General features: G+C 39.5%; 1 protein-coding gene across 18 annotated transcripts in view; it reads left to right on the top strand.

Annotated features, from left to right (window-relative positions):
- The window catches only part of LOC121484097 (aminopeptidase O (putative)), a 337,984-nt gene that overhangs the window by 55,197 nt on the left and 265,656 nt on the right, over positions 1–17,131 (top strand). For all 18 annotated transcript variants that reach the window (XR_005985940.1, XR_005985938.1, XR_005985937.1 and 15 more), the window contains one exon: positions 7,880–8,046. Coding sequence is in view for 10 of the 18 variants with exons in the window: in XM_041742812.1 (XP_041598746.1) it covers positions 7,880–8,046 (167 nt within the window). In the remaining 8 variants the exon portion in view is untranslated. The remainder of the gene's footprint in view (positions 1–7,879; positions 8,047–17,131) is intronic.

Below are 17,131 nucleotides of genomic sequence, written 5' to 3'. Positions count from 1 at the left end.
TTCTGCCTTAAAATCTCCCTTTTGTAAGGGCTGCTTTCCCATTTTTATCAAGTGATAATGTTTTTTGGAGAACTGAAAATGTGTTTAAAGCTATAAAAGAGTATTTCTTCAATAATTGTCAGTTATTTCTTTTCCCCCATTATTATTGTAGTTCTAAAATGAAGTGTCTGGTTGTATAAAAGCTACATTTTCCTACCTGGGTTTAGCCATTGTGGGATTATGGAAGTCTTTGAAATGAAATGTTCTTTTTTGCCTCTGTCATATAGATACTGGATTATAGGTGACATTTAAAAAGGATCACCGAAACAGTAACAGACTCGTAGATGATAGTATGATACAACATGCTTCTTGGAAAGCCTGTTTACTTCATGTAGTATGAGTTTGTGTGCCCTCTAAAAAATATTTTGAAGAACTATTTGAGAGTAGGGACAGAGTTAAGAATGTGTTAAGGGGTTGTTGCCAAGCTAGGAAGGAAGGGGACCTAATATCTTTTTGGTTCTAGATCTTCAGTATACCTAAGAAAAAAACTTTTAGAAATGGAAATCTTTAATTCAAAGTTTATATACTTTTCTATTCCACTAAATAAAATGTTACTTAAAACCAAAGCATTCTCTCTGGTAACCCATTCCTTTTTCCCATAGGATCATTATAATGGTTGTGAAACCAGCCAAGTGGTCTAGGGAACCTGGGTTTAAGCTCATGATGTCACTGAACATGAGTTGAATGGAGTGGAAATTTAGTTAAATATAGGAAATTTATTTTTAAAACTCCACTTACTTGGATCATGGTTAAAGATAAGGAAACTGCTTAGGAAAATTCATTATAATTTAAAGTAATATTAAAAATTTTAAATTCCATAAATCAAAATGATGTTATTTTAGACAAGACCAGGTTGAAGTTGGCAAAATACTAAAGAGAATAATTTTTCTCTATTATGTTTATTACTTAGCTTTTGGACCAAGGAAGAGGTAGATTTGGGGAGTATTTTTAGTTTGACATCAAAACCAGATGTTAAAACATGTTTTTTCTTCCCCCACTAAAATAGTTTCATTGTTTAATATCTTGCTATAAAGTTTTAAAAGAATGAGCAGAAGATCTCTGGGAAGAGATTTCAGGTCAAAAAGGAATATTTCTACAGTGAATCCTTTTCTTTTTCTTTCCTGCTTCAAGAAACTAATACAAAATTCTTGAGAACTGAAGTGGAAATACACATATTAATGCTTAATATCATTGTAAGATTACAGAAGGAATTGATAATCCCAACTTGAAAATGTTTGGAAGGGTTCTACATTAGCCTGTTTCTCCCCTTGCTGACATTCTAGATCTGCCTCTGTTTATCAGCCCAGGTGAGTCAGAGGAGAAAAGGTAATGATGGACTGTCTTAATTTATACATGTAACCCAAATGACTAACCAACCAGAGAGAAAAACCTTGAATAATCAAACATCAACAGAAAACAACAAATCACACTGACTTACAACCAAAGAGCATAGTATTTTGGAAAGGACCTGGAAAGTGGGAGCCAGGAGAGCAGAATACTTGTCTGAGCTGTGCTGCCCATTAGCTTTGTGACTTCAGATAAGACCTTTTACATCTCTCGAGCTTAATTTTCCTGTGTTTTATAAAGATATTTCATTTTAGAATCTCCAGATGAGACTTCCAAATGAGAAACACTGACTTTACCGTTTTACACAGCTTGCGTATTTTGCACCCAAAATGCTTGTGCTGAAAAGTGGTGAATTTCTGACTCAAAGCCACTTCCATTCAGTCCAGTTCATTCTGTACACAAAATCAGAGTCAAAGCAGCATTCTCCTTGTACCTGCCATATGTTCAGACTGAGGGATCCTGGTTTTGGTAAAGTGCCATGAAGGAGAATATAATAAAGAAGGTGTGTGTGCAGAGTTGGGAGGAAAGAGTGAGTTATAGCTGACATTTCCTATTTTAGTATTCCACCTCTTGATTTTTGTGGCACAAGAGAACAAGAGGGCTGCTTGCTTCTAGCTTGAGTTTAGTGATAACATGGAGTCTTACAAAAAGATCAGGTGTAGGAAGGAGAAGAGATAAGGAACTGGAGGAGGCCTGAAGACTTTGTAACCCTGGCAAGTTTTCTAAAAGAATCCGACTCACAGAACTGTCATATCTGTGGCCCTCTGGACTCCAGGAACCAGATCAGTACTTCATTGTGGGAAAATACCCAACAAGCCACACCCATGGCAATTCTAGGCTCATCACCTCCTGCCCGCTTCTCCTAAGGCAGCCCTCTCCCCAGTTCCTGAGTGGACTCCGCTTCTCCTAAGGCAGCCCTCTCCCCAGTTCCTGAGTGGACTTCAGATAAGAGACGTGGTGGTACCAAGTCTCTGAAAACAGGTGATTTTATGGAAAGTGGTAGAATTGAAACTTTTTTTTTGGAAGATTTTATTTATTTATTCATGAGTCACACACACAGAGGAGAAGCAGGCTCCATGCAGGAAGCCTGATGTGGAACTTGATCCTGGGACTCCAAGAACACGCCCTGGGCTGAAAGCAGGTGCCAAACTGCTGAGCCACTCAGGAATCCCAGAATTGAAACTTTTTAAAACTAAAAGTAATCCCTTTTTCACACTGACTGCAAAAAGATGAACGCATAGAGTTGTCAACTGAAGAGAAATAAAATATGTAATTTGTTTTTTTTTTTAAAGATTTTATTTATTTCTTCATGAAAGACACACAGAGAGAGAGAGAGGCAGAGGGAGAAGCAGGCTCCATGCAAGGAGCCCGACGCGGGACTCGATCCCTGGTCTCCAGGATCACATCCTAGACTGAAGGTGGTGTTAAACAGCTGAGCCACCAGGGCTGCCCTAAAATATATCATTTGAATGAATCCCTACAAATTTCTCTTTATAGCTGGCTCCTTAAGAAAATGAGCATGTGAGTGTTCACCAGCATCTTACCTTGGAAGGCATATGTCTTAGTCCATTTGGCTACTATAACAAAATACCACAAATTTATTTCTTACTGTTCTGGAGGCTGGAAGTCCAAGATCAGGGTACCAGCACATTTAGGTTCTGATGAAAGCTCTCTTCTGGTTGCAGACAGCTGACCTTTGGCTGTGTCCTCACATAGGGGAAGGGGCTAAGGAGCTCTCTTGGGCTTAGGAATTTGAGGGGGACACGTTCAGACTATAGCAGCATAGTTAGTGTGTCTCATCCTTGTTTAACCACTCCATGAACAAATATGTGTCAAGCTGAAGTTGTAGCCATTCTGGCAAGTTCTTCCTGAGTTTAGAAGTTCTTTAATGGCAGCCAGTCATGGGGCAGCTTTCACACTGTCTCACCATTTTCTTTCTGATTTTCAGTGTCTTCCTCTCCATCCCCACAACTCCTATGCAGCTTAACTCGACTCCCCAGGGAGCCTTTCATTGGGTGGCTATCCCAGAGCATGTGGGATGAGCCCTGGTGTGAGAGAGTTTTCCTCTTTGTGCTGGAAGGAATTATTGAGTCTGGAAATAATGAAGTTATGAGCACTGGAGGCTGGCGCCTGCACATCTGTCCCATGAGCGTTTTAGCAACATGGCTGAAGTGCAAGACTGTGCATTTTGAGTAAACACAGCTGCAGATATTTCAGTGATTACACATCCAGATAGCTGCAGAATTTATTTGTAAATGCACATAGATTTTCCTCCCCTCTTGGGGCACAGGGCATGGGGGACAGGAAATCAGCTCTAGGTAGTTATTTGTAGGTGTGCGTGATGGGAGCCATCTTGACTCTTGAATCACCACGTGGGGAGTATGATTTTCACAATTCAGTGAAGTCCCTACGTTCACCCATTCTTCACTTTTTGTGATGACCCAAATTCCGCCTCTAGAGGTTTATCCAGAGGTTAAGGTTAAAAATATAGTCACTTAACTTTACATTATTTTAGATGTTTGCACTAGGATGTGCAACATGCAAAAGGATATCACATTGTAAAATCTCCAAAGGCCATTGCTTATGAATTAAACAGTGCTTGGTGTGGGCATGTTGGGAAAGGAAGAAGGGAGGCTGGAACTGAGAAAGGGTAAAGGCCAAGAAAGGAGTAGGTTGGGAGCACAAAGATAATATAATCTCTGTTTTCAAGAAATTTAGCTTAGGATCTCCCTCTTTGATGAGTATTTTTCTATTTGTGAAAACATTCCAATGAGAAAACAATTGAGTCCCATTTCAGACATGGCTATATCTGTGGATCTATATCCATAGATGGAGCTTTTTACACTTTCGGAGTTACAGCTCTGGAGACCAAGGCGGAAGTGTGGTGTTTCTCCCATTCAGATGGGGGTCCCGAAATGTGGGGCGTCTCTATTGGGTGGGGGCTGGTGGTGACAGAATTCACCTGAGGCAGAACAAAGGAGATAGAAGTTTACTGAATGCACCCCAAGGGAAAAGCAGGGAGGACAGCACAGGAGAGACCGTCTGCAAGGAAGTGGGGGCTGTATTTAAAGGCGGAAGGTGAAGAGATCTGGAGATGTATGGAATTTCCTGTTTTGTTGGTACTTGTGCCTAGTTGTACTTAGCCCAGTGGTTAGTTAAGGCCTATGGATATTTTGAAGTGGCTGGCCTGATGGGCCTGTTTGTATTCAGGGTCACTGCGCACACTTTTGCCTTGCTCTACATTCCATTGCTCAAGCCTAAAAGCAGCCTCTACAGAAAGTGGGAAAAGGAAACATAGATTTTAGCAGCAAGGATGCCCTAGCGATGAAAAGAGGTAACAGAAGAGAATTTTGAGGACAGAGGAGAGTGAGAAGTGAGAGCTTCTGGGGGCGGGGTGGGGGTGGGGGGAGGCTAGCCAGGTAACTAATCCCTATGGTGGGAGGAGTCAGGTGTCCTGGGACCATATGGTAGAAAGAGCCCTCAAGAGGATGCTGGGGGTGGGGTGGGGGTGGGGGTCAAGACAGAACTAGAAAAAATATCTAGGACTAGACCATTTAATTTTTTTTTTTTATTTACTTATGATAGTCACAGAGAGAGAGAGAGAGAGGCAGAGACACAGGCAGAGGGAGAAGCAGGCTCCATGCACCGGGAGCCCGATGTGGGATTCGATCTCGGGTCTCCAGGATCGCGCCCTGGGTCAAAGGCAGGCGCCAAACCGCTGCGCCACCCAGGGATCCCAGGACTAGACCATTTAGAGGGGAAATGATCAAGAATGAGAGAGGAAAGGATAGTGATAACATGCTTTTTAAAAATCCAGCCAATGGGAGGATTTCCTCCCACACACACTCCCTGATTTGTGGATGGCACCCAGACTCAAATCTGCTGGCAACATCAATACTTAGTTCATAAACCCATCATTCCTCAATTTTCTATGATCTAGCCGATTTCAGACACTCAGTCCCATTGCTGAATAGTAGTTTGTGCTTGGAAAATCATGATCTCTATGTCCATACAAGTACCCTCTGCCATTGGGTGTATTAAGTCCTGTATGCGCAAAATAAATAGGGACTCTCCTTCTCTCTTGTCCCATCCTGTGTCCTTGCTTGTCATCTTGACTTCTTTCTTGTGTAATTGCTTCGCAACACATCTTATCACCTGAGCCAGAAACCTGAGAAAATTCTGTTATCTATTATTGCTGCATACAAATCACCCCAAACTTAATAGTTTAAAAGAACAAATATTTATTATCTCAGTTTCTGAGGGTTAAGAATCTAGGAGCAGCGTAATTGAGTGGTTCTGGCTCAGTATCTCTTACAAGGTTGCAGTCAGCTGTTGGGGCCACGTGCATCTCAAGGGTTGGCTGTAGCTGGAAGATTTTCTTCCAGATTTATTTGTATGGTTTTCAGCAGGCCTCAGGTCCTCACTGACTGGGCCAGAGGTCTCTGTTTCTAGCACATGGGCCCCTCCATAGGCTGTGTGAGGACTGTCTTGACATGGCAGCTGGATTCCTTCCAGATCAAGTAGAGAGAGAGAGAGAGAGAGAGAGAGAGAGAGAGAACCTCTTGATCCCAGGTCTCCAGGATCTCGCCCTGGGCCAAAGGCAGGCGCTAAACCGCTGAGCCACCCAGGGATCCCCCCTCCTCCCCTTCTAAAATAAATAAAGAAATTTTAAAAAATAAAAAATAAAAATAAAGCTCAAGACAGGACCAGTAAATAGAAGGGGCAGCACTTGGGTTACAAGGAATGGCTGATTATATACTTTGGAGTTGGGGGAGTTAAAGACAAAGCAAAGTTTCCAAAAGGACTTTCATATGCTAAAGAAGACTCCCAGGAACCTGGAGGCCTATCTATTGTCAAGCTTAGGTTTTTTCCTCTAGCAAAACATTAAGACAGTTGGGATTTTCTGGAGGAATGTCATACTCTGCCTGCCTCAAGTATTTGTCAATGGGCTGCAGGTTATAAGGACATTTAATTTAGGTCCAGTTTCTGTTCTTGTTGTGATCTCTGGATGACAAGGAACCTCATTTCCCAGGCTCCCTTGTCTTCTGCTTCCTGCTAAGTTTGGCCTATGTAGGGCAATGGAGGAAAATTTGAGAGCAGAAACAGTTGGTGAGAAACAAGCATTTCTTCCTCCTTCTTGGGTTTCTTTGGCATCTCCAGGAGTGACTGAGTCTCATCTGGTCCCAGCACCCATTGGACAGTCCCCACCGTGACTCTGGCTTTTGCCAGGTGAACCCTGCCATTGCAGCCCATTAGCTCCTGGTAATACCAGCTCCTTCACCCAGAGGACTCACAGCAGCTACTTACCACTATGGCTAATCCTTGGATTGCCTCACCTTCCCCCGTTTGGCTTCTCAGTTCTTCTGTCACTTGGATAGCCAGTGCCCTGTGTTAAGTCACCTCTCTTTCTTAAGATCCAGACTGGTGTGTCTTTTACTACTGAGACCTGACTGATGGAGTAGGACCATCATTCTGTGTGTTCCTGCACATTGTAGGAGCTCAGTAAATGTTCAGTCATATTGATGTTAATGAAAAAGGAAAACCAGTTTACCAAGAGTGCTCTGTTCTATTCATTTATTCTATAAATCAAACTGATTAAAACTACATCATATTTGTCATAATTCCTGAAAAGCAAAAAATGGAGACATTTTCCTAAAACATTTTCCTGAGGGTCACTTTTGTGCCTTCAACTCTGTGGTATCAAAAGAATGGATTCCTTTGATCTCATAGATCTTTTCAATCGCTGTTGTTCATCTGACTTAATCATGGAAAGGATCATTCTTAGTATGGCTGGGCTTATAACTTTTAATTGTGGCAGAACGAGCCCTAATGTCATACCATTTGGTTTCCTGCACTCGCTTTGTAATGACTCTACACTTGGCCTCCCCATCACAAGCCCCGTTGTTGTGACCTACGCTTCTGTTTATATGCCAACCTCTGTTCTTGGCCTCCACACAGGGATTCCCACAAGGGTTCCATTTGAGGTGGTGGTTTCCAAGATTGGGAATATCTGCCCGCCAGCAACTGGATTTGAGACCACCAGCTTGTTTTTCCAAACATTAATATCTCGGTGATCTCCAAACATATTTTCTTTTCCAGAATGTTTTCCAAAAGGTTTGTAAGAATGTCTCTAAAACTTTTTTCTTTTGAAGGCGTAAGGGCCTAAGGGGAGGGGCAAGGGTAATACAGATTTTAAATTGGCAGACTAGTATTTAAAACTTTATCCAAAAAGCTATTTTTCCCTTAAAAAAAAAACAAACAAACCTCTCTTTACATATTTAAGTAACTTATTTGGAAGAAATTACTACTCGGCTATTCACATAGCCAGCCCGTGGCAGTTTCAGTTCAAAATGCTTTGAAACCAGTCAACTTCAAAGCCTCAAATGTTTTTTCTCTTTGAAAGCTCAACTTAACCTTCACTACCCTGGTGGTGAGAAAAGTGACAACTCATTTAAAGATTCCCCTCTTTTGTTTCTTTGTCTTTCTTATGCAGGCCATGTGTTTATACTATAGGATCTCCTGTAAACAACAGGGCTCTTTTTCCATGCCAGGAGCCACCCGTTGCCATGTCAACATGGCAGGCTACAGTTGGAGCAGCTGCATCTTTTGTTGTTTTAATGAGTGGGGAAAATCCTGCCAAGCCAACACAGCTTCGGGAAGGTACTGTACATGTGTTCTGTGCTTCTTTCTGTAGTGCACACATGCTGGACCCAGGGATCCAATACGCAATGTTTTTCTCAACTTTAAAGAGCTCCTTTATGAGTTGGGTTGGAGTGAACATACTAAAAACATTTTGCTAGAGAAAACAGCAGGGGATGGGGAGGGGCAGTTGGAAGCCTGGACATGGCATGCAGGGCTCTTCACGCTAGAGTTATCAATTCCTGGATTAATTTTGGAGTTGCTTTCACCTGGTGGTTTGTGGGCCGTAAGTGGGTAGTCTTGGTTTGAAGACTTTGGGACAGGCAGAGTGCGTCATGGAAACACCATTACAGTTGCCTTGTCTGTAGTTCAGTTTGTTCATTAGGCTGGGCGATAGAGCTCCTGTTGGCTGGCCCACTGGAGTTGTCCTGCTAAGGCATCTGTCCTGCACACTATATGTCCACTTGTCTCTGAACCAAAGGTATGTAAGAAAGATGTGCTAACACATCAAGGTTGTGTCTGTGAATCACTTGCTTGTTGCAATAATCAACTTTTTCAGTTGAGATCCAGAGCATGTTGACGCTAGGTAAATTTTTTCTAATTTGTTATTTCTTAATTTAGAATATTGTGTCTCCACCCACATACTTATTATAGAAACTAACATTTGTAGAAAAGCAAAAATAATAAAAAAAATTTTAGAGAAAATGGTTGCTAACATTTTGTTGCATTTCCCTACAGTATTTTTTTTCCCTACAGTATTTAAAACCTATATGTATCATACATGTTATCATTTCAAAATTGTTGTCCTAGCATGTAACATTTTTATATTCCATTTATTTTACTCTTTGTATATCTTGAATGTTTTCCAAGTCACAATGTGTTTTTCAAAAATATGTTAATGTCTGCATAATAATTTTGTTGTGTGAATATATCAGATTTTGTAATGTTTCCATATTACTAGACATTTTTATTGTTTCCAGGTTTTCCCCCCTGTTATAAATAAAGATGCATTAAATTCCAGAGGAGATAGTTTGTATAAAATGAGATTATTGAGTCAAAAGTTTTGAACATGTTTAAGATTGTTGGTTCATTTCTTAGATAGGTTATTTTCCAGAAAGGTTGTACAATTTATACTCTCATGAGTAGCTATGAGGGTCCTGGTTACCAGGAGCATCACCCTTCTGATGGGCAAGAGAAGGTTTCTCTTTAATTGGATTATTTCGATAATCGACGGGGTTCCACTTGTCCTCGAAAGTTTCTTAACCATTGTTATTAATTGTTCACTTCCTTTGCCTGTTTTTATTCTGAGGCCTTAGTGAGGCTTTCAAAGTTGTTTCATCTTTTAATTTGATTGGCTCTTAAAAAAATAAAGATATTGGAGATTCTGGGTTGGTAAACATATGAAGATCCTGGGAGAAGGCATGGAAGCTCTACGCTCTGCTGCCCCGCCCCTGCACACCTTCTCCTGTGCATCTCTTCCCTCTGGCTGTTCCTGAGTTGACTGCCTCTTCATCAAATGCTGCAGAAAAGTACACTGGTGAATGGTTTATTTGGGTCTTCATTTCCTTATGGAGTCTCCCCTAACCACATAAACTTACATTAAGTAAATCTATAAGCTAGTCTCCTATATAAAAGAATAAATATATTAATCTCTTAATATTTGTGAAAAGCATTTTGTCCAGTTTATAGTATTCATATAATGTTTTGTTTTTTGTTTTTTCATATAATGTTTTTGATAAGAGATTTTAATTTTAATGTAGTCAAATCTGTCAGGTTTCTCTTGGAAAGTCTTTTGCTGCTCTTAGATTTACCTGTTTTATTCTAATATTTTTATTTAAGTTTTAGTTTAATTTTTGTAATTTAATCTGTCACAGGTTATTCTGGTTAGGGTTGTGAAATGAGAACTAATTTTTTTTTTTCCCAATTAGGAAACTAGTTGCTGCAAGATCATTTATTGGATCTTTGCTGACTTGTAATATCTCCCTTTAAAAAAATTTTTATTTTAATTCCAGTATAGGTAACATACATTGTTACGTGGGTTTCAGGTGTACAATCTAGTGATTCAGCAATTCCATACATTACTCAGCGCTCATCATAACAAGTGTACTTTTGATTTGTGGTATTTCCTTTATCAAACTAGATTTACACATGTACTGGAGTCTTCACTGAGTGTTTACTTGATTCTCAAAGCCAAGACAAAATAAAACAAGTAATATATTTAAAAACTTTATTTTCTAAAAGTAGATTACAAGGACAAGAAAATTACAATAGTCTCCTTTTTGCTCCTATTTTCCAGCTACCCAGGAACTGTCCCCCCAAGGCAATTAGGGTGACCAATTTCTATTTACTATACACTAATTTGTGTATAGTATAGTTTTTCCTTTTTTGTTGCACAAATCATAACATTGCTATACACATTATTTTTGTATTGTGCTTCCTCCTTCAACTTCTTCATTGTTTTTATGACTGCAGAGTATTCCATAAATGGCTGTTTCACAATTTAGTTAACTGATAGCTCTACACTTTATATCAAATAATAAACTTAATGAGCATTTACTTCTCTCATCTTCCCTTACCAACATTCCGTTCCCCAGTTTTAATTAATACAGTTTGTGGTTTGGGACTGATAGTATCTTTATACTTTGTTTTTGTGTTCTTTCTTCTCTTCCAGGAATTATAATTACTGTTTTATGTTTCCATTCAGTTTCAAATCATTTGCATTGAGTAGTTAGACTTTCTTTATTCTTGAGCCCTTAAGTTTGAATCATCTCTCCGCTGGTAAGTGGGAAAAAAAAAAAAAAAATATATATATATATATATATATATAAATATTTTATTTATTTATTTTCCCAAGGCACAGAAGGGGCATAGGGAGAGGGAGAGAGGAATCCCAAGCGAGCTCCGCAATCAGTGTTGAGCCCAGCATGGGATTGGATCTCAAAACCTGATCATGACCTGAGGCAAAATCAAGAGTCAGATGCTCCACTGACTGAGCCACCAAGATGCCCCAATATTTTTTTCTAGAAAGGTGGATATGTGGTATATTTTCTGAGCCTTCCCATATTTAGGTTGGCTTTTTGTTGTATTCACTTATAAACAATCCTTGACTAGGTATGAAATTCTTAGGACTTTTTTTCCCTTTGAAATTGACTGTACATGTTTTCATTATTATCCCTTAGTATTTCTGAGGAAAAATCTGATATTAATTTCTTTTTTTTATTCTTTGAAAGTAGTCTGATTTTCCTACCTAGAGGCTCACAGAATTTTTTTTTGTTTATGTAATTCAAAACTTTCTAGAACATAGCTAGTTATGGGTGCCATTTAAAAAAAATCAACTTTATTGAAGTATAATGTACATATAATAAAATGCAGACAGTTTAAGTCTTGTTCATGAGGTCTGACAAATATATCCACCTATATAATTAATCAACACCCCTATGAAGCTGTAGCTATGTCTGTTACCGTAGAAATTCTCTGTGCCTTTGCCATCTGTCCCCAACCCCATACCAGTCAACCACAGATCTGATTTCCGTATCTGTAGATTACTTTTCCCTTTCCTATGGATTCAGATAAATGGAGTTATTCTGTGTGTACTTTTCTGTGTCAGACTTCTTTTGTTTTACATGTTTGTGAAATGCGTCTGTATTGTTGTAGGTGGCAGTAGTTTACTGTCTTTAAAGAAATTGATGGGGGTGCCTGACTGGCTCAGCATGTAACTCTGATCTCGGGGTTGTAAATTTGAGCCCCATGTTGGGAGGTAGAGTTTATGTAAAAAAAAATTTTTTTTTTAAATAAAGAAATTGATGAATAGTCATCCATTATATGAATAAACTTTTTTTTTTTTAATCTGCTCACCTGTTGAGGGACATTTGAATTGTTTTTGGCCATCACAAAAAATGTGCTGTGGATATCCATGTAGAAGTCTTTTTGTGGATAGAGATTTTCAATTTCTCTTGGGTAAATACCCACGAGTGGAATTGCTGGATCATATATGTATATTTTAACTCAGTAAGTGTCTGCCAAACTAGTTGCAAAGTGATTGAATCATTTTATATTCCACTAGCAATGTCTGAGAGTCCAGTTGCTGTGCATCCTTGCAAACACTTGGTGGTGTTGGTCCTTTTAATTTTTGTTGTCCTGCTGGGATTAAAATATTATTTCCTGGGTATCGCTGGGTGGCTCAGAGGTTTGGCGCCTGCCTTTGGCCCAGGGCGCAATCCTGGAGTCCCGGGGTCGAGTCCCGCGTCGGGCTCCTGGCATGGAGCCTTCTTCTCCCTCTGCCTGTGTCTCTGCCTCTCTCTCTCTCTCTCTCTCTGTGTGTGTGTGTGTCTATCATAAATAAATAAATAAATCTTTAAAAAAATATTTCCTTGTGGTTTTGATTTGCATTTCTTTGATGGCTCATGATGGTGAGCAACTTTTCATGTACTTATTGTACATTCTTATATCGTCCTTTTAAAAGCATCTCTTCAAGCATCTCTTTAATGTAGGTGTTTTGATTGTTTTATTATTGTAGGAATACTTTTATATTCTAGATATAAGCCCTCTGTCATATGTATGTATTGCAAATATGTTTTCCCAGTCTGTGTGGCTTGCCTTTTTATTTTTTTTACTTATACTATCTAAGGCTGATTTTCCATAGAGACATTTTGTTCTTTAGTAATTCTATTACAGATTTAAGTTGTTACTGTAACAGTTTCTTACAATCCTCCCTCATCTCTTATCTTGTTACTTTGTTTTTTTTAATCTCACTCTGTTTTACTGTCTGAGCTTTTTTGTCTTCTCATGACTTTCTACTACTTTTTTATAGAAATTATGTCTTCTTGTATCGTGATGGGAATGCCAGTTTACTAAGCTTATTTTTGTTTCTATAGTCAATTGATTTTTTTTTTTTTTTTTAGTCAATTGATTTCTGAGGCTTGTTCTTCCTAAGTCCTTAGAACAATGTTTTCTTTGACTTTTATTTTGAGTATTTTTTCTTAAAGTGTTCATGACCTTCTTTTCTGGCATGTGCCAACAGACAGGATCGGGTCTATGGATTTCCTTTCGTTCCATTCACTGTCCACTTGTGTCACTGGAATGGACTTAAATTATTTGTATTAGAATGATATTTTAGAAAGCATAAATATAAGAATAGGCACAAACTCTTATATAAATTATATTATATGTCTAATAAGGTATATTGTAATATATTATTATATGATAGATAACTCTTACACATCTATAAAGCCAAAATAAAATATAAATTAAACATAGACCAAAATATGAAATCAATAAAATTCAAATAAGTAACTTAATTTTATTTTATTTTTTTTAGTAACTTAATTTTAATGTAAAGATTAAGATTTTGCTGAAATGAAATTGCCCCTCACAATATGAATGTAGTGCTGCCAGCTTCTGAAGGTTCTATTGAGATTATCGTGCCTCTTCTACCCTGAGCCACGTGACGATCTTGTTCCCCATCACTTTATTCCATGTGTTGTAAAGCTTTTGTTTACACAGCATACTGTGATGTCATATAGCCTTTACTTGCCAAAAACATCCTCCGTATGTTCTTTTCTCATTATCTCTCAATCATCAAAGCAATGTTGCATGTCCCTGTGCATTCATATATACTAATGCAGATGTGGACTCTGAAATTGTTTGGTAGTACTCAGTTATATCTGGATGATCCAGTGTGCTTAAGAAATCTATCCCACTGCCCATTTTTGTAAATAAAGTTTTATTGAAACATGGCCATTGCATGTGGCTGCTTTTGTGCTACAGTGGCAGAGCTGAACATTTGCATTAAAAAATATATAGCTAGTTTGTAAAATGTTTACAAACCAGCCCTTTACAGAAAAGAAAGCTCTGACCACTTTGGTAGCTGTTATTGTCTGTCTATTTGAAGATTATAAAAAATTAAGACAAGAATGGACTTTAAAATTTTCATGAAAAATGCTCATACTTGCAGGAATATATCTGTGGATCTTTTTTTCAGAATTACCAATTCAGGGTAGAGTTATAATGAAGCAGATGCTAATTGGGATTTGCTTACGTTCATACCACTTACATTTATGTGATATCGTGGGCTTACATTCATGCTGCTTATACTTACGCGATGTCATTGAGCAGACTTTACCAATTCGAATGGAAGGAGGATTGAGCTAGACAAGGAAAAAACTCTATACCTAATACTGCAATTCCCCCATAGTCACAGCTGAGTATTTTTCAAAGGGTAACCAGGAAAGAGGGCAAACAGAGCTCTTTGCCAGACCCAAAATGGCTGTCCTAAAGATGGAATCATGTCTCCAAATGTCTCTGTGCTACTTAGAGTAAAAGGGTATGTGGCTACAAGATGATACTATTTCCTTTCCAAGTTATGTTTTCTAGATTGTATATTGGTCTCCTAGGACCTCCACTCTACTGTGCACAATGCCCTTTAAAAGGATGAGCTCTTCTTGAAAACACCAGCGGAAAACTGACCCACAAGTCACAGTTTACATCACAATGACACATCTAGTGATTAGCACATTTGCCAGGCACCAGCTGATTTCCCGAAAGAAGCAAAGCACCTGGGAGCAGCATAATCAGATACCAGCGACAGAAATGACTGCAGCTCTTGGGCAGGGGATAGAAATCAGAAGACAGACCTCTGAGTCCCTGCTACATGAGGGAAATCATTCCTCCTAGCTGTTTTTAAAATAAGGCTAATGGTTTAGATTGTCGCTTGGTGACCATCATAAGAATTTTATTAGCTCAGAAGTTACCAATCTTTTTTCAAGAAGGCTACGTCAAAGCTATAGATTCAGACTGAGTTGTTTGGCTCCTTTATTATTTAACTTCCTTAACAGAATCTCATTCAGGCAAGCAGAAATGTTATTCTGTGTGTTATCATCGGCCTATATTCCCTGCCAAAATGTACCTCACAGAGACCCCACACCCAAAAAAGTGCTTTGTATATAAGAGGTACTCGATACTTGGTTGAATAAATGTCTTTTGATAGATAGACATAATATGTTCATGGTAGGAGCACTTAAAAGCACTACTGAATAGTAACAAAAATGATTTTGGGGTCATTTCTTTAGTTATGCTTCTGTTTAGAGTTTATGCCTTTTCTCCAGGCTCAATAGATTTTAAAAGAAAAAACTGGCATACTACATTCTTATTTTTCCCTGTTTGGCAATTCTTTTGTTTAGTTTTATTTTATTTTTGCAGAGTCTAATTTAGTGTATTTTTACTTCCTAGAAAAATAAAACATACCACTTCTTTTTCATGGAAAGGTTCAAGTAAATGAACAAAACTAACTTGAGGTCCTTAAAAATGTAAGAGAAGCAGCATATGAACAAGTGAAAGGTGTTAAAAACTATATGTGCCCTCACATCGTATCTGATTTCATTTTTCTGTGCAAAAGTAAAAGACTGTAGACATTACTTCATTCTGGGCAAAATGCTACTCTGGCTTGCCCAGTAGACCAACTCTCTGACATTCTCTCTCTTGACGTTGTGTGGGAAATTCCAGGAAGAAGCCAAGATTTCAGGGTCCAGACCCTCCTATGTGCAGTTGAAAGCCAACTTTCTTCCCTCTTGGTGGCTCAAAATGAGCAATACTATTTAGGCTGCTCCCACAGTGTGCAAGCAAGAATTACGTATAAGGAAATGGTAACGTGAAAGACATTTAGGAATGATTATGATTAAGAGTTTCATCACAAAGATAGAATGCAAAGTAGAGAAAGCTCCTTGTTCCCAGAACTGGGGAAACTTTATTCTGAGCTAGTACACATGTTTCAAGGGGTAGGAGTTTGGAGTGAATGCATTTATCTTTTCTCTTTAGAAAGCTAATCGTGGGCAGCCCGGGTGGCTCAGTGGTTTAGTGCTGCCTTCAGCCCAGGGCCTGATCCTGGAGATCCGGGATCGAGTCCCACACTGGGCTCCCTGTGTGGAGCCTGCTTCTCCCTCTGCCTGTGACTCTGCCTCTCTGTCTCTCTCTCTCTCGGTCTCTCAAGAATAAATAAATAAAATCTTAAAAAAAAAGAAAAGAAAACTAATCGTGGGGGATCCCTGGGTGGCTCAGCGGTTGAGCATCTGCCTTGGGCTCAGAGCATGATCCTGGAGTCCTGGGATCAAGTGCCACATCGGGCTCCCTGCATGGAGCCTGCCTCTCTCTCTGCCTGTGTCTCTTCCTCTCTCTCTCTCTCTGTCTCTCTGTCTTTCCTGAATAAATAAATAAAATCTTTTTTTTTTTTTTTTAAAGAAAGCTAATGGTGACTGAGACAGTGTTCTGCTCAGTTACATCCCCCATAAGGTCATGCCTTAGCACTTTCCAAATCTTTGTCGGTTTGTGATTCGCTTTTTGACTCCTTCTTGCTTACCTTCCTTGTGGTGGATCATCTTGGGTAATGATGATTATAGCAGGTGTGTGCCAAATCTTTTTGCCTTGGATTTTTGTCTCAGGCTTTACGTTCATAGTACTCGAGCATACCTGTGACCATCGGGAGCAGTATGATTTGGTGTCTGGCTTGCAGGCCCACTCTCTACCTGGGACTAGGTAATCTGTGTCACAGGTCAGAGTGGTGGCTGAGACTTGGAATAACAAGCCTGGTGCAGTGTATTATTAGCCTTCAGTGATATCAGCCATTAGGGAAAAACCTCAAAACCTGCGGAGGTGCTTGTGTTCTCCCTTCGGTAGGTGGCGCCCTCTCACCTGGTTCACAAGAATGATCTTGGAAGGTCATTCTCTTCTGGGTTTCCCGTGCTGCAGGCGGGACCATGTTTCGGGGAAGCAAAGCCCGAGCCCTGCGGGGTGGCATCGGTGCTTGAGAAGCGGCAGCATGGCCTGACACATGTCCCTGGTTAGGCACTGCCGGTGCATATTTGTTCTGGTGCCCGTTCCCGCCCTTGAGCAACAGTAGAGAAGAACTAACGAAAGACCGTCACGCTGTGGGTACTCAGGAGGGTGGCACTAACTCATAAAACTAGAAGTGTAGACTCAGCCACACAAAGTAGTGAAAGAGAAAGGGCTGGGGTTTGCTGAAGAGACTCAAGCACTGGGCAAGGAAGCCAAGAGAGGAAGAGCAACCCAAACTGGGACCTTTCCTTTCTTTTTTTAATGTATCTATTATTATTTT

Source organism: Vulpes lagopus, chromosome 2 (genome assembly GCF_018345385.1).
Source record: "Vulpes lagopus strain Blue_001 chromosome 2, ASM1834538v1, whole genome shotgun sequence".
NCBI lineage: Eukaryota > Metazoa > Chordata > Mammalia > Carnivora > Canidae > Vulpes > Vulpes lagopus.
The sequence above is the reverse complement of the archived record's forward strand: the minus strand, read 5'-3'. Positions and strand labels throughout refer to the sequence as shown.